General features: G+C 48.5%; 2 protein-coding genes across 4 annotated transcripts in view; both read left to right on the plus strand.

Moving 5' to 3' along the window:
- The window catches only part of LOC100224093 (sodium- and chloride-dependent GABA transporter 2), a 40,551-nt gene extending 31,719 nt beyond the window's left edge, over positions 1-8,832 (plus strand). For all 3 annotated transcript variants that reach the window (XM_041713717.2, XM_030263648.4, XM_072923910.1), the window contains 8 exons: positions 834-937; positions 3,603-3,727; positions 4,265-4,377; positions 4,524-4,661; positions 5,735-5,837; positions 6,488-6,588; positions 7,017-7,187; positions 8,330-8,832. In XM_041713717.2, coding sequence (XP_041569651.1) covers positions 834-937; positions 3,603-3,727; positions 4,265-4,377; positions 4,524-4,661; positions 5,735-5,837; positions 6,488-6,588; positions 7,017-7,187; positions 8,330-8,449 — 975 coding nt within the window. In that variant the 3' untranslated portion in view covers positions 8,450-8,832. The remainder of the gene's footprint in view (positions 1-833; positions 938-3,602; positions 3,728-4,264; positions 4,378-4,523; positions 4,662-5,734; positions 5,838-6,487; positions 6,589-7,016; positions 7,188-8,329) is intronic.
- A 15,420-nt stretch (positions 8,833-24,252) lies between these two features.
- LOC100225050 (sodium- and chloride-dependent betaine transporter) overlaps positions 24,253-24,891 on the plus strand; it is a 30,597-nt gene continuing 29,958 nt past the window's right edge. Inside the window, exon 1 of the mRNA XM_002193159.6 lies at positions 24,253-24,446. Within this exon, the coding sequence (XP_002193195.6) occupies positions 24,254-24,446 (193 nt within the window). The 5' untranslated portion in view covers position 24,253. The remainder of the gene's footprint in view (positions 24,447-24,891) is intronic.

Raw genomic sequence — 24,891 nt, forward strand, 5'->3', positions numbered from 1 at the left:
CTGTTTTATAAAACCCCTAGTGAAAAAAAGATCTTTTAAATAGATTTATTTAATAATCTTTGCCATTGCTTCATTCCCCACCATTGGTTCCTGCTTTTGCTGTTGTCTGCAGAAGGCAGTGCCAGTGCCTGAATTGGTGACTGCACACAGCTAGGCTTTCAGATGAAATTTGGCATTGACAAATGTCAGCCTTAGAGCCCTGGGATGTGTTATTGACAGTGAGAGCAAAGAACCTCGTGGGAATAACAGTGTTTTTGTATGTTCTTTTAGGAGCTGTCTTTTGCAATCAACTCTGTTTATTTCTAGTATTCCTTCCTAATTCAATTTCATTTAAATTTTGGAGTATTTACGTTAGGTCTTGGAGGGAAGGGCCACCACCACAAGCTGTATGTACCTGCGCTGGCCAGTTGGAGACTAGGCTTGCCCAAATCAAGTACCCTTCCTCTGGTTGCAGAGGGCTCCTTCAGCTCTCATGGAAAGTGTTCATCTGATCTCCTCTTGCTAGAAGCCTCTTAAGTGTCACAGGGTTCTGCAGATTTGTCAAAGAAAGAAAGCAGTGTGATAAAGGGCTATGTGTGTTTTGGGTGGATGAGGGTCCTGATGTATCCCTTCCCTTTGGCATGCCTAGTCCCTGGGTGCCTCACTGAGCACTGGAATTCCTGGCACTGTACAATCTGCCTCTAGAAAAGGCTTGTTTCAATGCAGAGTCCTGCTGGCCTTCTGATCCCTGGCCTTTCTGGTGCTTACAGCAGCCTTCAGGCTCTGCCTCTTCCCATCCGTGCAGTGTCTGTGCTGGCCTTGTCTTCTCACCTGTGTTTGCATCTCCCTTGCAGGTCTGGATGGATGCAGGCACTCAAATCTTCTTTTCGTATGCAATTTGTCTGGGATGCCTGACGGCTCTGGGCAGCTATAACAAATACCATAACAACTGCTACAGGTAACTGCTGCCTCGAGCCTTCCCCTTCCTGAGCATGAAGGATCTGCTGGAGGCTGCTGGCCTTTGGAAGTGTCATGATTTTTGTTTCTACTCAAGGCATAGGAAAACTATTTCCAGATGTTTTCTCTCCAGATCCACTTCTCTGTGCTTTATACCCAAGGGAATTGTCTGTCTGTCCCTTCTTCCACATTCTGAAAAGTTATATCCTCTTCACTAGCTTTGTGACCCCAGCTCACACTATAGCCTCCATTATTACATGGGTGCACAAGCAGCTACAGGGAAAGCAGAACCGTGAAATCTAATGGCTCTCAACTGGAGTTCTTTCCCCTTGTGATTTATCCTTCTGTGGTTCATTTGGACCCAGTGACTGGCACAGCTGTCAGTGCTCTGGATTCCTGTGTGCTATATCATATGGTTACATAGGAGCCTGCAGATGTGGCTTCTATTTATTGCATGCTGGACTGCAGGAGCAGAAATGGACTAGGTTGCCAGATAGAATCAGGCTGCTGAGTTGAAGTGGTCCAGTGAAAATAAACTCCTTTTGCTGTAGGTGTATCCATCCCCAGCGTTAAAAGGATTGTGTGAGAAGAGGCCACCTCTCTTCCCACACTTTCTCTGCTGATTGGGTTGCTCCTGGCACTGACTTCTCCCCCCATCTTTTAAATTCAAAATTGTGGTTGTTGCCATCAAAGGTCCAGGGACACCACTGGCTACATGATCCTTGCTAGGCATCTTTCTTCACTTTAGGAGTTCATTTCTGTGGCAGGGCTGCCTCTCCAACAACAGGGCTAGGATGCTTGTTTCTTTTCACGTCCCTTTCCCATATTCAGTTTTGAAAGAAAAAGCTGTAGGGAAAGAAGAGATAATGGATCTGTTTCTGTCGTTCAACATGTCTTGGACATTAGCCCTTTGCTAATCCCCAGTCTGCTCAGCAGAAGGGTTGTAAAGACCTTCTGTAACTGTAGCTGGAATTTGCTGTAGAAAGGGGAGAGACTTCTGTCTGCACATGGTGCTGTGCTTTTGCCTTGTAGACTGTTTGGCTCTTCTAGGAGCACTGGTCTTAGTTTTGGTGTCAAAACTTTGACTAGCCTTTCCCAGCATGGCCCAGTTTTAATGAGTCAGTCCTGTGCTGTACAGGCTTAGTTTGGACAAGAAGACAGAACCAGGATTTAGCAGGGGAGAGGGACATCATCATGGTGCCCACTTTGTTATACCAGGCCAGGTACTTTGTTATTTTCAGGTCACCTATTCCAGGTAACCTGGAAAAGGATGTGGGCAGTAGAAACCATTGTTCATATGGCAGTGGTCCAAGATGGCATCAAACAGTACTGACCATTTCTTCTTTCCTGTCACAGCAAGGGAATTCTTCAGGTCTTCCTGGTTCCCTTTCAGGTGTAAATCTGCAGAGATCCCTTTGATCTGGCCATCCCCTCATTTTACTCTCTACCATGACACCCCTTCCCACCTTCCAGATAATGGAAGAACACCTTTCAGCCCATGCCTTTCCAAGGAAGGTTTGACCTGTCATGGATACTTCCAGGGGAAAGAGGGAGAAACACCAGGAAGGACGAGGAACTATTTGAAACATGTGAGAATTTGTATCAAATTACTGAGAATGTAATTTGAGTGGAGAGCAGGCACTTTATAGCAACTGGGGAAATGAGCTTCGGGCTTGGGCTTCCCATTGTGTTGGGACTGGTGGAGTGTGGCCTCTTTTTCCTGCTGGGAGATTCATTGAGCCTTAGAAACCAAATGCAAAGGCAGAGCAGTGGTGCTGGGTGCTGTGCAGTCCTTGACAGTGCAAAGAGCTGTGCTTTGGAAGGAGTGATTTGAATTTGTATGATGCAGGGGCTCTGACCTAGTTAACGTGCAAGCAAGAGCACAAAGACCCAAAAATGCTATACAAATGAAGACTGATACAGAAAAATCACACAGGATTTGCAGAGTAACATTTAATAAAGTCAGAGCAGGCTATGAAATGCCAGAAGGGGTGCATTCACATTCAGTTTGGTTCAGAATATCTCAGAATGATGCTGCAAATGTTATTGTTGTCCCCAGGGTTGCAGTCACAAGACGACTAGGGAGACTCAAGCGTAAAAAAGGAATTGGATAGATAAGAGATGTTCAGTTTAAAGTGTTGATGGATGAGAATGAGATGAAACAGAGACACAAGGGAATAGATCAGAGAAAATAAATTGGATGGCTGTGATTATCTTTTTCTCATAATGCAAAGACCAGGAGATAACTAGTAGTGCTGAGAACCCAGAAGATTATAACTGGTCTGAGAAATCTATTAAGGAAAAAAAAGTGTTCCCTTCTCAGACAAAAATAAACTGTTACATGCTGCTACAGGAGGGACCAGGGGAGAGAGAGGGGAAAAAACAGGAAAAAAAACCCTGGCATTTAGATGTGTGGGAAGACTATCTCACAAGAAAGGAGGTTAGGTGAGCAATGCATCTTTCTGCTGTCCTTGGACAAGGCTTCCCTTGGGGGAGTCCTGCTGTGTTGTCCAGCCTGAGGCATCTTTCTGCAGTTCCTGGTGCTGAGTCAAGCTGCAGGTGTGCTGGGAGAGACACAGTGGCTGGGAAAGAAAAGCAGGTGCTCTCCTGGGGTGCTGCCATGAATTGTGGGTCATAGCTGGCTGATGCTTTGCCCCTTCTCCTAGGGACTGTGTGGCCCTGTGCTTCCTCAACAGTGGCACCAGCTTTGTGGCTGGCTTTGCCATCTTCTCCATCCTGGGCTTCATGGCAGAGGAGCAGGGTGTGCCCATCGCCAAGGTGGCTGAGTCAGGTGAGTGAAGACCCTGGTGGGATGGGGCTGTGGAGGTGCTGCCACTTGAGCCCCCAATGCCTGCAGCTGCAGATTCCCATCCCTTGCTCTCTGCCTCCAAAAAGCAGGGAGAAATGAGTGCAAGTGAGTGTACACTCATGAAGTACTGAGATGCAGTTGGTTTGAGTGTAATAAAAGCTGCCTCTAAGGGTGAGAACTGGGGTTAGGCAGCTGCTGTCTCTTGTGGGGAGGGTGCTGAGGTGACTGCATGGCATATCCACAGGCTTGTGCTGTGCTCCCTGGGCTCAGGGGCTTCCCCTGGCTCCCAGCCCTTGCAACAGTGAAGCAGCCAGAGGTTGCCATGTCCCCTTACCTCTCTTCCTGCTTCTTCACTGCTCCAGGAGCCTGAGTTTCATGCACAGCATGGGTATTACTGGGGTGAGAGGCTGCATGGTCACAAACTGTTCCTTGGCTGGGTGGCTGCCTTGGGCAGGTCTGAACCAGCTGTGCTGTGCTGCTGCTGCCATGCCATTGCTCTGAAAGCCCTTCTCCCTGCAGGGCCTGGTCTAGCATTCATCGCCTACCCTCGGGCTGTGGTCATGCTGCCCTTCTCCCCACTCTGGGCATGCTTCTTCTTCCTGATGGTTGTCTTGCTGGGACTGGACAGCCAGGTAAAGCTGCAGGAGCAGAGTGTTTCCCTACCAGACAAAAGCCATTGTCTCCTCAGGACAGGCTTCAACTTGGCTGAGGGGGAGCCAGTGGGGCTGGGAAGCTGGTCAGGATGGGCTGACAGAGGTGGGATCTCTGCTTTTTGCAGTTTGTCTGCGTGGAGAGTCTTGTGACAGCTCTTGTGGACATGTACCCCACCATCTTCCGCAAGAAGAACCGCCGTGAGACCCTCATCCTGCTGGTCTCCATCCTCTCATATCTGGTTGGCTTGGTGATGCTCACAGAGGTATTTTGGGTTCAGACCACCTGCATGGTACTTGACAGGAGAGAGTGGGATCTGGTGGGTGGTGAGGTCTGTGCTGGGGCCAAGAGCTTGCTGCTGAGCCCATCATGCTGCCCTGTGCCTGCAGGAAGCTGCCCTGCCCTTCTCACGCCGTTTGTGTTTTCCCTTCCAGCCCTTACCCCTTATGCCAATCACAGTCCTGATACTTCTCCTGCCAAGACTGATAGCTGGAGCTCTGGACAGCCTATGTTTTGGTTATAAATTTATCTTGACACAGACCAAACCTTTACAGTTGTAGCCTGTTGCATGGGGAGGGGAGTGCCCTTGTCCTTCTATTTCTTACTGAATAGAGCTACAGGAGCACTTGCTATAAGGAAACTCTTCAGGCCTCAGGGCACCCCTTATCTATTATACTGATATCTTCTGTATTATCCTTGTGATTAATTGCCTGGGAGCCAACCTGTTCTTGTTTAAAATTTGAACTCTGCCTAGCAATATGAATGTGTGGATTGATGCTGCCAGAATGCTCCTGGCACTTTCTGTTTCAATTTGGGTGTAACTTTTGGAAAAGCTGTCTCTGATGTTGTACATGCAACATTGTGCCTGGACTTACCCATAGGCTTGTTTTGTAGGCAGCCCTGCAGACCTGGGCAGTGAAACAGCCAGGCTGCAAGCAATTATTTCCTTCTGCAAATTGTGACTTCAAAGTCAATCACATGGATTGCTTATCTTAAAGGGGGGTTTCCATCCTCACTTCCATCTACAAGAGTTGTCTAGGTTTTCTCTTCCCCTAAAACATCCCTGCAATCTCTAGAAATCAGTTGCCATCTGCTGTGCTGCCCTGCATTGAAATAGAGGGTTGCATAAACTCCTGAGAGCAGCAGGGTGGCTGCATGTGTCTGTCAGGCCTTGGGCACAAGGGATGTGCCTTTTCTGTAGGCTAAAACTCTTTCCCAGAGAGGGAGATGCCTCCAGCCCTGGGGGAGATACTGAGTTTGTTTTCTGCTCTGGTTCTAGCTCTTTGCCTGATTCTTCTCCCCTCTCTCTCACCTTGCTGCCCACTTGGGCCTTCCCAGGGTGGGATGTATGTCTTCCAGCTCTTTGATTACTATGCTGCCAGTGGCATGTGCCTGCTCTTTGTAGCCATCTTTGAGACTCTCTGCATTGCCTGGGTCTATGGTGAGTATGAACTAGGGGGGGTCTACAGCTCTGGCCTCTCACAATCTTGTCTGGTTCATTCTCAAAATTTTGGTCGGTAGCTTAATTTAGTAATTGCTTTGTAGTGCAAGGCAGAATCTAAACCTTTGCTTTGGTGCCCCTGGACTCAACTGGCAGGGACTTCCTCACAGGAACACCCTGGGAGACCTGCTTGGCAGATATCCCCTGCATGTTCCTATGCGCTCCTGCTTTTGAGATGTTCCCTCCCTGGCGAATTGGAGCTATCTGAAAAACCTTTTCTCAACCTGTGTTCAGAGGGCTTGAGACTCAAACATTTTGAGAACCCTCTCTCACAGTCTTGACAGTCACCAGATATGGGTAAAACCTGGGCTGAGGTCCTAGCCTTGGAGATGCTGAGGGGCTGGCCCTGCTGACCTATGGAAGTGTGCTGGGAGGATAGGAAGTTAGTCCAGGACAAAGACCAAAGCAGGCCAGACTCCTGAGGAGCTCCCTGACCTGATCGTTGGCTATGCTGGGGCTCCTGGGGCAGTGAAGAAGAAGTTGAGGCTATTGCACCTAAACAGTGCTGAAGCAGGACCCTGGACACGCAGACCCTGCTGCCCTTCTTCCCTGGTGGCAGTGAGGGATCCCATCCTTGCTGTCTTCTGCAGGTGCCGAGCGTTTCTACGATAACATTGAAGATATGATCGGCTACCGGCCGTGGCCCATCATCAAATACTGCTGGCTTTTCATCACCCCTGCGGTTTGCATGGTGAGGACATGCAGGAGGAAGAGCTGTGGGGAGGAAGATGTGGGCAGAGCTGGGTGCCTCTGAGATACAGACACCTACATATATACAGAGTGATGTACATATATATTTAGGGGGTTATGTAGCCTGGACTATGGGGGCCTTTTGTTATTTGTCCTTGTATCTTTGGAGGCCAGGTGTGGGGCTCAACAATGGGGAGAGGCTCAGCTGTGACATGTGTTTGCTGGTGGGACAAGCTCCTTGATGTCATGACCAGTGTTGCCTGTGAGGGCTGTCCCAGCAAACCCTGTTTAACAGATGTCTCCTCTGTTTCTGCCCTGAGGCGCTCCTTTTTACCATGAGACTCCCTGCAGATGTGTACTTAACAGAAAGACCTCTCTTTGCTCATGGTGTTGATTTTCTTTCTATTTTTTTCTTGGTTTCTTTCACAGGCAACCTTCCTGTTTTCTTTGATCAAATACACCCCATTGACTTACAACAAGAAGTATGTGTACCCGTGGTGGGGAGACACTCTGGGATGGCTGCTGGCCCTCTCCTCCATGGTGTGCATCCCTCTGTGGATCATCTACAAACTCTCCACCATCAAAGGCTCACTCAGAGAGGTGAGGTTGGTGCTCTGGGATCAGGCATGGGCTGTGCTTCTTTGTTGAACTCCAGCCCTGCAGCAGAATCATTTGTGTGTTGCAGGTTGATTAGGAAGAAGCACAGAATAAGTCAATTAAATGAGTTAATTGCTTTAACAGACCTGTTTTTTTAAAGTTCTGCTGTGCTGGAGGGCTGCTCCAAGCTGCCTGCTGCCTCTTGGTACCCTTTATTCATTTCTTCTGAATCTTTGCAAGTACCACCAGGAAAAAGGTGATTAGATGGAGAGGATAAAGATGATCTCCATGCTGCCCTTAATTGAGGCTTGAGGACTTGCTCTGAGAAACCTCCAGATTCCCTGAGCATTATGGTCAGCTGAGTTCACCAGTGTGTGCTGAGGCCATAGAGTTGGAATGGAGAGAATCACTGGGAATTTGGAGTTCCCATCAGTCTTAGTGCTCTGGGTCTGTCCTGCTTCCGGAGTGATGCATTGCTGGTTGCCCTGTAATACACTGGAGGGGCAGGGAGCTATAAAACCAGGCCTTGCTGCAGATGAGCATCCTATCCCTGCCACAACTCATGATTTCAGGGTGAGGTTTCACAAACAGTCCTGAACCCCCAGGATCCCTCTCATTCCCTGCCTCCTGCAAGTGTTCAAGAATGGCTTGTGACAGCAATGGGCCCCTGACCCCTGTGTCGAGCGCACACAGGGAGGAGTGGGAACAGCTGCAGAGGCAAGGCAAGGCTGCACAGCATGATGTGGTATGAGAACAACCCCTTATGAACTTGTCCCAGTGAAAGCCAATCCTGTGTGCACAGGCTCTGTGCTGATGGAGGGAATGACCTGGAGGTACTTGGTCACCAACCTGCCCTCAGACTGTTTTCCCCTGGCCTGGAGCAAATGGAGGACAGAGCTTTCCTCCATTATCCCTGTATTAGTACCTCATGTGCTCAGTGCTTGCCTTGGGACAAGTGGTTGAAGATGAGTTTATCCTCTCGGTTTCTGAAGTACTGACTGTCCTTATTTTGGACATCTCTGGCATTTAGCAAGCAGATCTGCAGCTAAGCCTGGCTAGCTGAATAAAACCCATGCCTGCTAGGGGAGGGCTCAGGTCACTTTTTGTTCTTGCAGCTGTGCTTAGTGCCTGTCTTTGCCTTCCAGAGGTTTCGCCAACTCACCTGCCCACTTGAGGACTTGCCTTCCAGGCCAGGCACAGAACAGCCCCTTCCCTCTACCAGAGCTGGCCTCCTGATGCTGACAGAGCTCGAATCTCATTGCTAGGACTAGTGTGGCCCTTCCACCCTCCCACCAGGATGGTTTTTATACAGCCTTTGCCACCTGTTGGATAATGCAAGGATTCTTCACTCACCAAGAAGAGAGGGATTTCTGGGCTGAGCTCCCTTCTCTGGAAGATTTGAAGGGCTGATGAAGAGGCTGCCATGGAGATGGTCTGTGTGGAGTTAGCAATGCACCTTAATTCTACCCCTGGAGAGAGCTCTGAAGGGGCACATCAAGCACCAGTGTTCCTGAGCATCCCCAGGCTTCTGGTGGGCAGAAAGGAAGGACTGACCCTGGAGTAAAGTGTCAGAGTCAGAGCTGTGGCTCCAATGTGGACTTCAGGAGCTTCTCCATTCATTCCATTAAATCTATGTTTTTCCTGACTAGATCTGCTCTGTCTCTATTTTGTCCCACTGGCATCCCTTGCCAATAGCATGTTAGGTGAGATGTGTGTCAGCTGAGCTGTGCTGGGCATCCAGATCTGCATCTCTGTTGCACTGGCACAGTGATATGGGAAGGTGGCCAGAGGAGAGGAAGCTTGGTTAGGGTAGGAAGGAAAACAGGGAACAGGGGTTCAGAGTCTCCTCTAAGTGGTAGGCCTGGGGGAACTCCGGTGAAGAGTGCAATGCCACCTTCTGCTGGAGCCACTTCCAGATCTCAGACAGAAGTGTCATCTGATGAGCCACCAGGCTGTTCCTGGGGTCTGAGAGCAGCATGTGGATTTGTGTTTTCTTCCTGCAAGTGACAGATCATGGGAAGCTCTCCCTTGTCTCTGCAGATCTGTGTCTTTTTCAGTGCTGACTACCTTCCAGGTGCTCTGGAGCCAGTAATTTTGGTTTTCCCGTGAATGGAAGAAGGGCTGAGTGGTGGAAACAGAATCTGCATGTTATGTCAACAAACAGGGCCCCTAGTTTCCAGGCTGTTTGGGTAAAAGAAATAAAACTCAAAGAGCTTGTGTTTGAAGTGCTGTAGTGCCAGCATGCGAGGAGGCAGCCAGAGGACACGTAACCCCGGGAAGCTGGATGGCTCCCAGGAAACCCTGAGGAAGCTGAAGCGTGGACAGAGCTGAGCCAGCAGCCGAGGCGCTCGGCTTCCTGAAGCGCACAAGGACACCGGTGGGCCCCACGCTACGGCCAAAGGCTTCTGAGAACAGCTGCGGGCAGAGGCAGACGCGAGTTAAAGCGAATTAAAGCGAATTAAAGCGAATTAACCACAAGATGGCCCCAGGCCCTCAGCCTTGGCGTGGGATGGGCCCCGCGGGCGGGTGGTGCTCCCAGCTATGGTACGAATGGGATTAATCCTCTAGGCAATGGCAAGTTGCCGAGTTTAGTTTTCCTGGACTTAGTTTCCCCTAGTTTAGTGTACTTGGAGCTTGGAAACTGTTATGAACAAACCAGCCTGGCTGGGACACTTCGGCTTGGGCTAAGTACCGGCATTGAAATGTTAAGTAGTCAATTGCTCCTGAGAATCACCTGCAACCCCGCCTACACTAGGACCTGGATGCAAAATAATCCAGTGGAATCATGGGAGGGGGTTTTGGGGATGAAAAACACCCCTAAATGGAAAAGATGGGCACAGTGGAGGGGGCTGGATGGGTGTGCTCAATAGGGAAAAGGGAACCCCATCTCTAGGCTGTGTTTGACCTGTCACCATAACCTGCAGAGGACCAGACTGGACTGGGCCGTGAGAAGCAGGAGCGAAAGGACTCTTCTTCCTGGTGCTGCCAGGAGGGAAGGAGGAAAGGACAGTCTGCTGGGGCTCTGATTGTGGACTGTGCACCTCTTCGCCTCCAGCTGCTGGCGTGCCCTGGGACCACTGCGGAGCTGACTTTTAATAAAGAGCTGACTATTAATAAAGGTATAGACCCTGTTCATTTCAGAAACCTGACATGGGACACAGGTGTATGTGGAAAGGAGTCACGGACTTCTGCTGATGGAGGCTGTGGAGCTCCGGTGAGCACCGGGTGCTGAGGGGGTTCGCTGCTCTGTGGGGGTGCAGATTTCACCTGCAGGAGGGAGCACCCTCGAGGTTGCACTGGCTCTATTTCACCGTGACTGTGGAAACTTCATCTCATTGCCAGCCTGTCTGCCCTTTCCCAGACTATTTTCCACATGCATGTGAGGTGATGGGTTCCTTTTACTAGGCTGCATGCACAATCATGGGTTGCTCTCCTTAGATCTGCATCTCTTGCATCAAAATCTCAAGTTTCTGCATGCCTCCCTCCCTGCCTCTGGAGATCACCGGGAAGTTGGGAGCTCAACTGGTTGCCACTATTTTCATGGGCAACCTCAAAGCCTCAGTGCTCCAGATTCCCCTGCTGCCACTGTATTTCATGGTGCTCATGCACGTGCTAAGGGTAGTAAAGAACAGAGAAATTCAGGGAAAGCCCCTTTTGGCAGACACCCACAATGTGAGGGAAGATGGAGCCAACCAGCTGCCCTGCCACTTGGAAACACAACTGGCTGGTAAAAAATACTTTTAGAAATGAGAGGACCAAGTTCAATACAGAAGTTCTAGCAATAGATATTTTTATTCGTGTAATGTTAACCTTAAACAGAATTATACCTTCATTTTCCAATAATATCTGTAAGAGATTTGCCCCACTGGGAAGATATTTTAACCATAATAGAAAGCAATAATTGTTTGCAGCTATCTCTAAAATCTGGCTGATGTAAAAGCCTGCTTGGCTGCATGTAGGCAAAGTGTGAGTTTGCTGAAAGGCTTGTGACTTGCTTTGTTTCAAAATAGACTGATGTCCAGTGAATTGGGCATGTGATTTATTGATCTGGTTATATATGACCCAGGAAATCTCCCAAGCCTGTGTTCTCACATGGCCTAATTTCTGTAAAGCTGTGGATGAGCTAGGTAGGTCAGATAAGCAAGAGAACCAAAGGTTTTGCTGAATACTCTTAAATAAGTGTCTTATTTCTGACATGACTTTAAGCAATGTATTAGACTTGATGACACCTGGCTTGACATATGAATCAAGTATATTCTGTCTTGCTCATTGAAAATGTTGATGGACTAAATTTGAAATTAATGTAGAAATTTCCAGACATGACATTTTTTTTCACAGCACTTTTAAGACTCCACGCTTAAAAGGAATTTTTTGTGAAATTTGGAATATAACGATTTCAGCATATGGTGTTTATGATTTAGAATATGGTGAAAGGGATTTTAATTGCCTCCAAGATCAGCCTTGCAGTCCGTGGAATTTGCACCATACATTTGCCACCTGGGGAGATGCTGATCTCCCTTTAGACAAGAGATGTGTGGTCACGGGATATTTCCCACCTTCAGAAACCAAAACCTACCAATTAGCCTGAGAATTCAACCCATTTCTTACTAGATAATGGGCTTGACATTAAAGAGTCTTTTTTTTCATGGACTGTTTTGTGGTGATAATCATGGTTTTTCAGTTTTGTTTGTTTGGTTTTGATTTGGGTTTTTTTGTTTGGTTGGTTATGTTGCTTCTTTTGGTTGGGTTTTTTTTTTGGTGTTTTGAGTTTTATTTTGGTTTTTTAAAATTTTTTTTTGGTTTTGTTTTTTGGCATTTCTTTTTTCTTTCTTTCAAATGAAAAATTAACCTAAAAATAAAGAAGTCCCTGAGGTTCTGCCCCAGGTTATTGGTGCTTAGAAAGGATGTCCATCCATCTGTCCATGAAAACCAGGCTCTGCTTTTCCCTTTTTGTGTCAGTGGTGCCTGGGGAGAAAACTCAGCTTTCTTTGTCCATGGATGGAGATGCTCACATAGGGCAGGGGTGAGACTTGAGTTCTCAGGGACAGACCCATGGATGAGGATGCACCTACTGTCATAGAGAGCATCCCAAGTCCTGGGATGTTTGAACACATACTTGAGAGGCCTTTTCCTTTTGCCTTTAGTGGTAACTACAAGGCAGTTTTCCACAGCTATTGCAGAGTGATGCATGGGGGAGCACAAAGGCACACTGGAGAAGCTGTTACTTTCAAGAAATTGCCAGTGGTTTTGTTAGCCCTGTCTGACCTGGCCAGCGTTGCAACACCTTGGGCAGCAGCAACACGTGCCTCTCTGTGTCTCCATCTGACCTTGTCCTTTGTGTCCTTGTGCCCTGTGCATTGGAGGTGTTTGCTGTCACGTCCCACAACACCAGGCTCGGCTGCCCTGAGGGAGCAGGGAGGGAAAGCAGGAGCAAACAGGCACACACTCGTGTGTCCTCTGCTTGCCTTTGTTCTGTGAACCTCTTGGTCTCTGATCAAGAGCAAGCATTGCTGGGCAGCTCAGAGAGGCTGTTAGACTACAGATCCCCAACATTGCCAGTCCTTCCTCCTGAGCACCTTTATGGCTGACTGGGCTTCTAAGCCATTTGTCCTTGCCTCATCCTCTCCCATTCCAGGGATGCTGTGAAACAGGGGATGTCTCATCCTGCCTATACTTTCACAGATAAAGACTCCTGGCAGCCTCCTCCTCCTTAGGAGCCTGGCAAAGGAGTGGTGCTGTGGCTGCTGGAGCCCGTCAGGGTTCTGGGGAGCCTCATTAGCTCTTGTTGCTTTGGTTATGTTCACTTGTGATTAGTTACAGTGAAACTGTTAGGAGTCACAGGCTTACTCAAGCAGAAATTAGCCATAAACATGAAAAATAAATTATGCCAATGCCTAGGGGAAAATCCCCTGGAAACATAGTGTTCAGTCAGAAAGGCATGTTCTCAGCCAAAGAAGCAGCAGCACTGTGCCCATGGGGCAATCAGCATTTCTCCTATTTTGTTAGTAAAAGTGTTAAAAGATGGAATTAGTCTGGACAAATGAGGGCAGCAGTAGTTTCTCCTGCAGGTGACTCAGTGATGGGGCAGCCAGGGCTGCAGGCTCCACTGTGTCCAACAACTATCCCAGCAACTGCCTCTGCAGCCTCTAATGTTTGTAAAGCATAGTTTGGATTCACCCATAGGGTGTCATGCTGACAGACCTCTCCCAAAATCTGGGCTATGGGGAGGTTTGACTCATTTTGGCTTGAAGCCGTGTATCTTACGGGCTCAGGGGCCCAGGACTCCCTGCTTCCAGGAAACATGGCCCTGGCGTGGGCTGAGGTTGGCAGCCTGCTCCTCTGGGTTGGCTCTATCAGCAGGCATGTCAGAGCTGGAGGAAAGGGTGGGGACACCCAGATGACGGGAAAAGCCAGATGTTCTGAGAAAAGAAATGGTAGAAAGAGAGGCAAGAGGGCACTGCCAGCTGGCAGGTGGTAAGCAGGGTGGGGAGGAGGACACCTTTGAGGAGGTGCAGGACAGATCTGAGGTTGGGGTCAGCCATCCTTTAGGGCAAAGGCTGAGTCCTGGTCTCCAGCTGCCCTGAGCCTAGCAGTTTGAGGGGTGTCTGGTCCTTTCAAAGAGAGTTTTCCTCCTCTGCTCATAAGAGGGGATGGAAACCTGTGCAGCTGGCTCTGAGCTGGCAGCTGCAGAGAGAGTGAGCACCTCTGTGTGATTGGGCAGTAGTACTTTCCCAGTTCTCCTGTGCACCCTTGGGTGCAGTGGTGGGGCTTCCTCAGGATGCGCTTTCGAGAGCTGTGGAGATCTGAGTGCTGCTGGTGTGTGAGCTGCTCACAACAGGGGGTCCCAGGGCTGCGAGGGGTTCATGCTGCCTGGGGACGGGGGTGCTTTGGACATTTCCAGGATTTATTGCAAGCACTGCTGCTCTTTTGAGGATGAGTGTCTAAGAGCAACCTCACCCACACTTATGGAGGAGCCCACACCGTGGGGTGACCTGCAGTCAGATTGTCACATCCTTTAGCAGACCTTTCCTATCTACACAGCTGCTCAGCCCAGAGTGCCTGCTCAGGGCTGACTCTGCCAGCAAAGGTGGCAACTGGTGATCAGGGAGTGCATCACCCCTTTCCTTGCCCTCTCCTGGGATGGGTCTGAGCACAGTTTGTATCCTCCCCTCAGCTGAGCTGCTCAGAATGTGATTTTTTTATTATTTTTTGTCTGGGTCATCACACCAGTAAAATCGCTCACATGGAAGCTGGTGTGGTAAGATAAATATGCCCCTGTCCATAGCAGGATTTTAAAACCCTGTGAATTATTGCCTGGTGGGAAACTGAAGTCTGAGTGTAACTTCTGGTACCTCCAGGCTGGCAAACAGAAATAGCCTTTTTTTTTTCCTCTCCTAGAGAACGATTTTCACACATTGCTGGATAAAGTTTTCATTTAGGTTGACTTTCTTCTTGTTTTACCTTAATGTCACAGGTCATTTCCCATCTACAGCTCTGCAAAACCTTTTTGATGTTCCTGTGAAACACTTCAGTATAGATAAATCAAGTTTTTAGGTTAGCTCTGCTTACCTAGGCTTATCTTAATCCCCTTTTCATATCTGGATAACCTCTATTGCACCCTTTGCTCAGTTGTGCTGGGTCATGCCAGTCCTCTGTGACAGGACAGGCAGTGGCATTGTCCTCCATGAGTAGAGTCAGAGGCAATGCAGAGCCAGCACATGCTCTTTCACCTTCCAGTTTTTCAGGACTTTGGAGACAGCCCCTAAAAGGCAGAAGATGGAGCCTATCCTGTCTGATATTGATGCCAGATCTCACAAGGGAGGAATCAGCCTGTATTTCTTTGGGTATGGGACCAATCCACTCAACCAGCCTGTGGAGTGGGTGAAAGCTAAGAGATTTGAAAATTACATGCTTGGAAAGTTTAATCCCAGAAAAAGCCCCAAGTAAATGGAGATGTTTTCCCTTACTGCCTCCAGAACTGGCCTCAGTGGTTCATCCTGAGGATCCCATTCAGTCCAAGGCTGATTCCCCTTATGCATCTCTCTAGCATCATTTGTCCCCAGGGCAATCCAACATGCTCTAATGGGATCTGATTCACTGGCTTCTAGCACCTGTGGAGGACTTTCTAGAGACAGCGTTATAAACAACCTCTATAGAGTGTGCAGGCAGGTAAACCTACTTCTTCCCCATACTGTGGCATTGAGGACTTTTGTCAGCTCCTGTCAGCTTCCCACTGAGGGGCTGAGAAATGTTCCTCTGGTGAGCCCAGACATAGCTGAGCATGTGTTGGATATATCCCACATTCCTTCCTGCATGCTGCTTTGGTCTGACCACATGGGAGCATGAAAAGGTCAATAGGACTTTGGCAGGCACATAAGCAGACTAAGCAAAACACAAAAGAGTGCTAGCATTAAACACAACCATTAAAAAAAGAGAAAAGCTGAGCTGAAGTATCTTGAGGAAAATGGTGTAACTGGAATGCCTGCTACTGATGTTGGTCATGAGAAGTTCTGCAAAAGTGCCTCAAAGCTGAGATGGATACAAAGAAAGCTGCCAGGGCAAAACCACAGAGGGATTACCCACTTCTAGTGAGCACCCATACACTATAAAGACTCCAGCAGTGCCTCTCCTTGCTGACAGAGCTTTGTCCCATGAGCTGTGTTTGTATTCTCAGCATATGGTGCAGGCATGGAGGGGGCTGTGTGACCCCAGAGCAAATGTTCCTTCTTCACCCACGCTCTGCCTTTTGCTCCACCTCCCTAATGGTGTTGGTGAGACTTGAGCTTAGCCACAGAAGGTTTGATGTAATGCTCTGTGGAGATTCATTCTGCATGTTTGTAGGATGACATTGAGGGATGCCCCTGTCCCACTAAAGTGGTAGAGCCCTAGAACAGTGGGAATTATGTGTCAGCCAGCCTGGGCCATGCTGTGGGGTCTGCCAAGGGAGAGTTCCTGCTCTGCGGAGGTCAAGAGGACATGGAGTTACTCTCTGACTGCTGTAGTCGATATTTACAAACTCTGGGCCTTTACCCTGCCTGCCTGTGGCTGCTTTCTCATCTCTCTTTCTTGTTAGGGCCACAGTTCAAGGTTTGGAGAGGTGCATGTTGTAAGGGAATAGGGGAGAAAGTTCTTCTGCCCTGATGCACCTCCCTTCCCTACGTCCCACCACCCACGCATGAGCTGGGTGATAATTTGGTGGGGGGAGCTGGTGGAAGGGGTGGGACAGGAGGAGGAGAGAGGGTAGTCTCTGCCTTAACTCTTGCTGTATCTGTTTGGCAGTCAGTGGATTCCCTGCCTGGACTCCAGTGGGACAGAAAAGGATAAGACAGGAGGGGCTTGCCTGCGGGAGACCAGTGCTGGGTTCAGGTGAGTTGGGTGTTTGCTTGTTGAGCAGATCTGGCTGGATGTTTGTGTCACCCTGGAAGTGCCGGTGACTCCGCAGCCAGCTGCTGCACGCCAGTTGCTTGCTGTGCTCTGGATTGTGGGCCAGCAAATCTGCAAGGGCAAAATCTTCCCAAGGTTAAGTAAAGCAAGAGCGAGATGGACAATAAGGAGCAAATAGTCAATTTGGATCAACCGAGGGAAGAGGTTGTTCTTTCAATGGTTCCTTTGGAAAAAGAAAGGACAGGCTGAAATACTGCACAGGGGGGACCAGGAAGCTGAGAGCAAAGAGATGCCTGAAGGATGGGTAATTGATACTGAAGGCTGTGGCAGCAGAGAAAAAGGGAGAGAGTGACAGGTAAGTACTCAGCAGAAATATTGAGAAGAGAGACAACAGTGAGTAAGACAGGGACAGGGACGAAGGGTAGAACTGACTGGTTGATAATAGGTACAGGAGCCAAGGCACTAGGAGTGGAGTAGTCTGTAAGCATTTCAGCTACTGCCAGCATGAGTCCTCTCCTCCTGTGCTGCCCTGCAGAGGTGCTGACCCCAGTGCATTTACTTGGGAGCTGCAGTTTTAAAAGATGAGCCTGGGAGTGCACTTCTTGTTCCTCTTGCCCTGGAGTTGTCTTCAAATTTGTTCCTGTAGGGGTGAGGCAGGGAGACAGCACAGTTTCTGCATGTGCTAAACTCTCAGGATCTGTGGGCATATTTGTGAGCAAGTGCAGGCAGAACACATGAGGGTTTCATAACACCTGATCTGTGTCTTCTTAAATCAACAGTGCTTTTAAAGTAATCACTACTAATCAGGGCTTTCATCTCATGCCAGTGGAAATGCCATTGCCCTAGTTTTCCCTCTTTGACAGCTGGTGATATGAGAGGCTGAACCTTGGACCTGACCTTTGCAGCTCTGCAACAGCTCAGCTTTTCTGGATTCACGGTTGCAGATGTGGTCCTTGCAGAGGCTAAAGAGCCTGTGCCGTATCTCTACCTGTGGTCCTGGGCAGGGCTAGAGGAAAACTTGGGTGCCCCAGCCTGGAGAACAGGTACCTGGCCCCTTGGAGGGTGCAGGTGGGATGCAGTTCCACCACATTACAATGTGGTATTATGGCAGGAACTGCTGGAAAACACTTAAGGCACTGCTGGAGTCATGGTCTCCATGCACCTCTACCTGTGCTGATTTCACCTTATGTGACTCGTCCTGAGCACCATCTGGAGTTGGCTGAGCCTGCCCAGGGCCTGCCATGGGGTGCTGGACTTGTGCAGGGCTGAACAGGGAGCACAGTGTGGGAGCAGTCATGGCAGGGAATCCTGTGGCCCTGCTCTGCTGCTCTGTGCTGGCCACACACGTGTCTGTGCTGAGGGACCAGGCTCTGCCACACACGCTGTTGGCTCCCCTCATCCTCCCTGCTGGGAAGCATAAAGCAATGTGTTATGCCTTAACCTTGCATGGCTTTTGGAAGAGTCTTGCTTGAGTGCTCTTCCCCTGTGCTTCCTGTATTCTCATCACTGACAGCAAGTGTCCCCAGGCTGTGCTTTTGGGAGGTCAGACAGGATGTACCTACCTGGAGCAGTTTAGATACAAGTGCCTAGAGCAGTGTGATGCAAAATTCCCTGTGCTGCTCTCCCACCTCTGAACCACTGGCTGCAGTGCTGGCTCCTCTGCTCTCCTGCTCTAGCAACTTTGCTTCCCACTCTTCTCTCAGCCCTCACCCCCAGCTGCAAGGATGGCAGCAGCTGGCCAAGCAGGGCTGGGGGCTGGCAGCCTCCATCTCTTCATCTGACCTGCTCAGGGCTGCTGGCTGGCATCTTGCTCCATGAAGTTGCTGCCCCAGAGAGGTGGCAGCCCTGCAGGCATCCTGCAGACTCTGTCTTGTCCCTGCAGAGCACCTCTGGGCTGCACCACAGGTCGCTGCCCCATTGTGCAGGGACCTGTTTGCAGAGTGGGTGCTGGAGCAGCGTGGCTTTTACCCTCTGTACCATTTACCTGCTCTGCTCTCCAGCCAGTGACAGGAGCCATGCTGGCCACATGCTTTGGCTGCACACAAGGACCTTTGAGGCAGCCGGATGCAGCCCCAGGACTTTGGTCAGACAGCTCCAGCCATCGGGTGGGTGGCTCTAGGGGCTCCACTGGGGCCTGGCTGGATCTGTGGCTGTATCAGACCTGTTGCTGGTGCTCTGTAAGAAGAATGGATCGTGCTGTGGCTGGCCCTTCTGTGTTGCACTGGATGTAGCCAGATTATGGGCTGAGTGGAGGTCTTGATATTATCTAGTTTGGTGGAAAGGCTGGTTTCTAGTCCTACTTAGACAACATTTATGGATTTCATCAGTTAGTCTTGTTTTTTTTTTTTTTTTTTTGGGGCTAGAGAAAGAGACCAACTCTGTGTCTCTGTAGCTCAGAGCAGGGATGGTGATCCATGGACACCAGCAGAGATTCATCTGGCCCTGGGAACAACAGCCTACATTGCTTTTAGCAAGAGATTTGCCACTGATCCTCAGAAAAGTCCAGCCACTGTTAGAGGCATCGGAGGGTCTCCTGTCCAGGAGCAGAAGACAGAACAGGACCCATTTGGCACCCTCCTGCACTGGGGGTGTGTGCTCTGAAGGGTGATGCTCTATAATCCTTGCATCTTGTATTGCAGATATCCATGCCATCAGTGAACTCACTCCTAAGGAAGTCACTGAGTTCCTTATCTCACTCTTTATGGTGTCAGTAAGTAGCAAACTTACTGACTGCACAAACATTGCTCTTATTTCACACTGGAGAAAACATAGGTAGGATCTGATTCTTGTAACAGTCTCCTGTGCCTCATGAACGTTGCTGAACAGATGCTTTGAGAATACCCTGCAGCCCATAGAACCTGGAAGTTAATTAGAAAGTATAAAGAAGCCAACTAACTTTCAGTTGCTTGAAATGAAAGGCATTTTAATTTCACCTGCTGTCCTGGAGTTGATCAGTTTTTTTCTTTCTACATCTTTCCTTGCCTTTTCCTGTTATGCTGCTGGAGTGAGCCATTCTCCAGCAGCATTCCCATTTGGAAGCAGCTGTCTCTGCTCACGTACCTGCTCTTAGATTGGCTGGAAAGCACTGCTAATATTTTCTTGTCCATCTTGCAGAGATGACCGATTCCAGTAGCAGCCCCTATGCACTAATTTAACTGGGTCGGTTCCTTAAGCTGTACCTTGGCACTGCTGTTCCTTGCTGAGCCCTGATTTTCTGTCTCTGCTCCTCCAGCCGCCCCCGCCTCCTGCCATCAAAATGCAGTGCAGGATTTCAGCTGCTGACTAACTGCTGGCTCTGCTTGCGCAACTGGAGAATTTTATGTGTCCTCCTGCTCCTCCTTTTGTAACACAGCCCAGTCTTCTTGCTTCCTGATTTCTCCCTCCCCATCTTAAATTGCAGTTTATGTGCTTGGTTGCTGCTTGTTTCAAAATGAAACCAAGAAATATAAATGCACTGCAGCTGTCTGCATTGTCACCTGTGATTCTGCAGTTCAGGCAGTACCTTCGAGTGTCCAAGGGAGCTTTAACACTGTGCTTCCTCTTACAAATGTTATTGGCTGCTTTCTGTCTGCTGTTCCCTCTGTTTCACTATTCCCTCTGGAGATTGTCCTCATCTCATTTGCCTTATGATAAAACAGCAAAATAGGTCAAACGGAGGATGTTAACTTCCCAGCAGTAGGAACTCCTGTCTGACTGCAGCTGGGAACAGGCAGTAAGTTCGCAGAAAGAAAAGCTTTAGGAGAATTGCTATTGGCTTCTTCCTCTGATGCCAAAACTCCAGGTGGCTTCTCTCTCATCTTGTCTCACTCTTGTTCCTTGTCTCACCTGAGGAACTTTGAAAAAGCCCTTTTTTTTCACCCTGAGAGAGGCTGAGGATAGCACCATATTTTGCTTCATATGATGCTTTCTTTCTCTTCTTTTTCTTATTACTGCCTCTCCCCTTCATTGGCATCTTGTTTCCAAACAAAGCCAAAAAATGCCATTCTCCAGAATATCTGCATTGCGTGTTCAGTACATTATAGGCAGCTGCTGAGTGACCACAATGCTTCAGAGATGTCCTTGGTTTTCCTTGCCTTTTGTGACCATACTTGAAGGATCCCATGGTGGTAGGTGTGGGACATAGTCCGAAATTTGTGACCAAGGGGAGGCTGTGTTGCCTCATTGAATGTTCAAGAATGGAACTTGTTGCTCTGGGACGATGGCTGCCTGCATGCTGCCTTCTCTCTTTCCAGGTCCTGCAGGAATCCAGGTGTATTCTTGTTTTCCCAGCAATAAATATTTTGGGGAAAAAATTGTGGCTATCTCCACACATCAATTCCAGTATCAAATACTGTACCTGAGCTGCATGAGGAAGCTCACTACTTTCTGTGGGAAGATGACAGACTACAGGCCATTTCTGTGAAGAGCAAAAAAACCATCTCCTCCAAGTGCTGAGGGCTGAAAATACAGCAGAGCACCTCTAGAAGTGACAGGGGAGGTCAGAGGGAGCTGAGGAGGGAAGGTGGTGGTGGGGAGAAGGTCCAGGGACCAGGTAGACTGTGGATTGCATCAAGATGGCATTTTAGCAGTTGGGAAATCTTTGTGGCAGAGGAAAAAAGAGTCTGGGAATGAAGTAGTCATAGGATTTTTCTCCAAACTTTGGTGAAGGAACAGCAGAAAAAGTGCAGGCAAGCAGTGAGGGGCACAGTCTACTCCAAACTCATGAATTAAGGAGGGGGCAACCAAAGGAAGAGGAAAACGTTTGCCTTTTGGGGAGGATGTAACCCAGTAGGTGGCTGTGACTGCTGTGGGAGAACCAAATTGTTTCTAGCTGGAAACAAGAAGTTATTTGAATTCCCATCTGGCCTAAGAACATATAGAGCAGGGACACAGTAGGATTAAATGTCTAGGAAAAGAGCCAGGAGGTGTATGAATAGGCTTTCTCATAGAAACAGTAGGCAAAGCAGAGAGGGAAGAAGTGGGGATGTGTAATGTGCATGGCTTTGTCTGGGAAAGAAGTTGCATTTCATGCCATGAAGGGCCAGAACTTTAAGCACTAGTTTAATCTATCGTCTGTTCCCACTTGAAAAGGTTTGATTTCAAAGCTGGGGTCCTTTCCTCCTCCTTAAAATAGGAAAATGAAGGCAGAAGTGCTGTGTTTCCCCTGCTGCTCTGTGTTTCTCCCAGCCGTATTCCTTATTGCGGCATCTGAAATTCTATCCTTCATGTTCACCTATTAAGGAGTCAGGGGACAGATAAAATGTCCTGGTCCAGGTGTCCCTGAGCTGGAGGCTGGTGACAGGATTGGGGCTGTAGGCTGGCACTCATACATTCCCTTCTCAGGGCTATGTGAGACGAGGTGATTCTCTGATTGTGACCTTCCTCTGCACCCATGTGTGAAACAGGTCTAGCAAAAATAAAATAAAACCGCAAATATTCATAGAAATAGACTGGCTCTTGGATCCACCTTACATTAAAAAAAATAAAAACAAAGAATTAGCTAGTCTTGTCCTGCCAGCTTCCTGGGACATCCTCAATAAACTCAGGCTTAAACATCGCTGTACTTGATAATGTGCCCTGGACTGCAGCAAATTGGAATGTGCCAAGGACTGTGACAGATCAAACATGTTTCATTAAGTACGTGTTACTTTTTCTCTCACATTTGGCAGTGTGGAGAGCTCTGCTTCTCTGAGATGAGGAGGCTGTGCTGCAGCATTGGAATAAACAGATTAGCCAGCTAGCAGGCCTTGCTGCAGGCAGGCAGTGGGGAGAAGGGCCCTGCCTGGGCTTCAGAAGCTGAGAAATGGCTGGCAGGAGGACCTGATGATTCCATCTCCCAGTCCAACCCAGTAGAAGGGCTAAGTGAAGAGGGCAAATCTGGGACTGCTGAGCTGCTGGGGACCAGCAGAGCTGCAGCTGCAAGCCAGGATTTAAGGGTGTGTGCCTTGATTCCTAGGTTCCACCACCTTCTTTAAATGTGGGGTTAGAGGTTTTTAGGAGCCTGTTAGAGGGCTGATTCATCTTCCCACTCATGTAGATCCACAGGTGTCATAGCCCTTGGTGGTTTGGATCAGTGCAAGCCATACCAGTAAATAGTTGCTTTCCAGCATGTGGACCATAAAGGGCTAGGGCTGGAGATAAAACAGAGGTTGCTTCCTCAGTGGTCTCATGCATCTGCATTCGACACCAAAACTGGTTGTGCCCACTGCAGAACTACCCATATATAGGCTCTTACTGGCAATAGTTCTAAAAACCTCTCAAATTTAACAGTCACCAGGATCTTTCTGCCTTGTTTTTGAAAAGGAAGCAATATTAGCCTGGAGGATGATCTTCACCAGCCCTTGTCTGCTCTCCTCTATGGTTTATGTTCCCCTGATCTTGTTGCAGCCCCTCTTACACTGGTTGATATCTCGCATGAGACTCAGTCCTCCATTCAGCATCCATGGAAATCTGCTGCTGATAGCAAAGGAAAAAGGATGATCCCTTCAGGAAAGCAGATGGGGGAACAAAGCCTGTTGTTGCCTAGGGCATTTAGAGAGCAATTGGTGTGTTACACTGTGAGATCTGATTTCCTTTAATTACTTGAATAACAGGCAGGAAACATGCCTGTGTCAAAGAACTACTTGTTCTGCTGTGAGCATTCATTAGAAGTTGTCTTTTCATACACAAGCATCTTTCTTTGCCCCAGGGCCTGATATATACAAAGGGTTAGCATTTAGGAAATTATTTCGTTTACAGAAGTAAATGAGACGCTGATAATGATGCTATCTTGTGTGGGTAAGTACGAGCATGGCCCACTAGCTTCTGCTCCTGCTTCCTCCTTGCCTCATCGAAAACTACACCAAAACAAGTGCCATAGTGTTCATTGGCTGCTGGGACAGTTAGTTATCAGTTAGATGTTTACATTTGCTCTTTTTTCCAGTTAAGTCAGGTTCCTGGTAGTCCCTGCTCACCATGAGATTGCTCATACCTGGTGTTTGTCCAGAGGAACATGACTGGAGAGACAGCAGGCACAAGGAGGGAGGGAATAGTTTGGCATCGTGGTTCTGGTGCACCGTCCTGGTGCAAAGAGTCAATAGAAGATTTGGTGGTCCTATGAGGTAAATGACATTAAAAGTGATGAAGTCCTGCTCACCACTGAGCTGCCGACTGGGAGAGGTCCTTGGCCTGAGCTGCCTCCAGAGCCAAGGGAGAGAGCAAGTTTGAATAGTCCAGAGCAGATCCAGGGGCAGTGGGATTGTTGAGTGTTGTGGGTGATGCAGATTTCTGTCTCTGTTGCTCTGTGAAGATGGGAATGTTCCTTTAGGTGGCACAGAAGGAATAAAAGATGTGCTATTAAAAAACTTACTGAACCACCAGCAAAATGAATTTGCAAGTTGATACAAGGGAACAAAACCCTTATTTTTTTGCAGTCGCAGCCTGGTGGGAATGGAAGCAGAGATGCTGCTGCTTTGGAGAGACTTGTTTCCAGTGTATTTTCCTAATCTTAGCAAGGGAATGTGTATCCCTTGCTAAAGCAAATCACTTTTAGAAAGGCCAATTTCTGCTCAGTAATGCCACCTGTTAGATGTACCTAAATTTACATACTGATACTGAAGCTACATCTTATTGTGGTGTCTGGTCCCCTCACTCCTCTTCCCACAAGCATGTCCTGCAGCAGCTCTCTACATCCTACATGCTCTCTTTCTCTTCTGTCCTACAGAGCCATGACAAGAGCAATATCTAAGGAAGGAGAACCCAATGGGGCCACCACATCTCCTGAAGAGATACAAATGGAGGAAATGGAAGAGAGAGGCCAGTGGCGGAACAAAATGGAATTTGTGCTGTCTGTGGCTGGGGAGATCATTGGCCTGGGTAACGTGTGGAGGTTCCCATACCTCTGCTACAAGAATGGTGGTGGTGAGTTCACAGCACACGTGAGTTGTTCTGGATTTGTAGGTATAATGAGAGACATGTACATGCCTGCACCCATTTCTCCTATGTACGCCCTAAGGTACTCCCTTATTCATTCCTTCAACAAGTTAGTTCCTGCCAAAACCAGGAGGAATAAAAACTCAGGGATGAATCTAGCTCCCCACTGGTTACTCTTCCTTAAAGTAGCATTCTCAAATCTGGACTCCTAAAAAAATTGAACCCCAATAACAACTTAAGGCTGTTGGGCATCTCAAGAAATTATTGGTCTTTAAAAAATATCAGATGCTGTGAGTGATCAGAAAGCTAACATCAACCTCCTCCTACATATTCCCTTTTCCTACTCCTGGTGTCAAATCCATCTTTGTCAGGCCCTTGTTGTAGAGGAGGCAAGGCTTAGATAGTGCTGATATCCTAGCCAAGGCCTGATACA

This window comes from Taeniopygia guttata, chromosome 1A (genome assembly GCF_048771995.1).
Source record: "Taeniopygia guttata chromosome 1A, bTaeGut7.mat, whole genome shotgun sequence".
NCBI classification, from domain to species: domain Eukaryota; kingdom Metazoa; phylum Chordata; class Aves; order Passeriformes; family Estrildidae; genus Taeniopygia; species Taeniopygia guttata.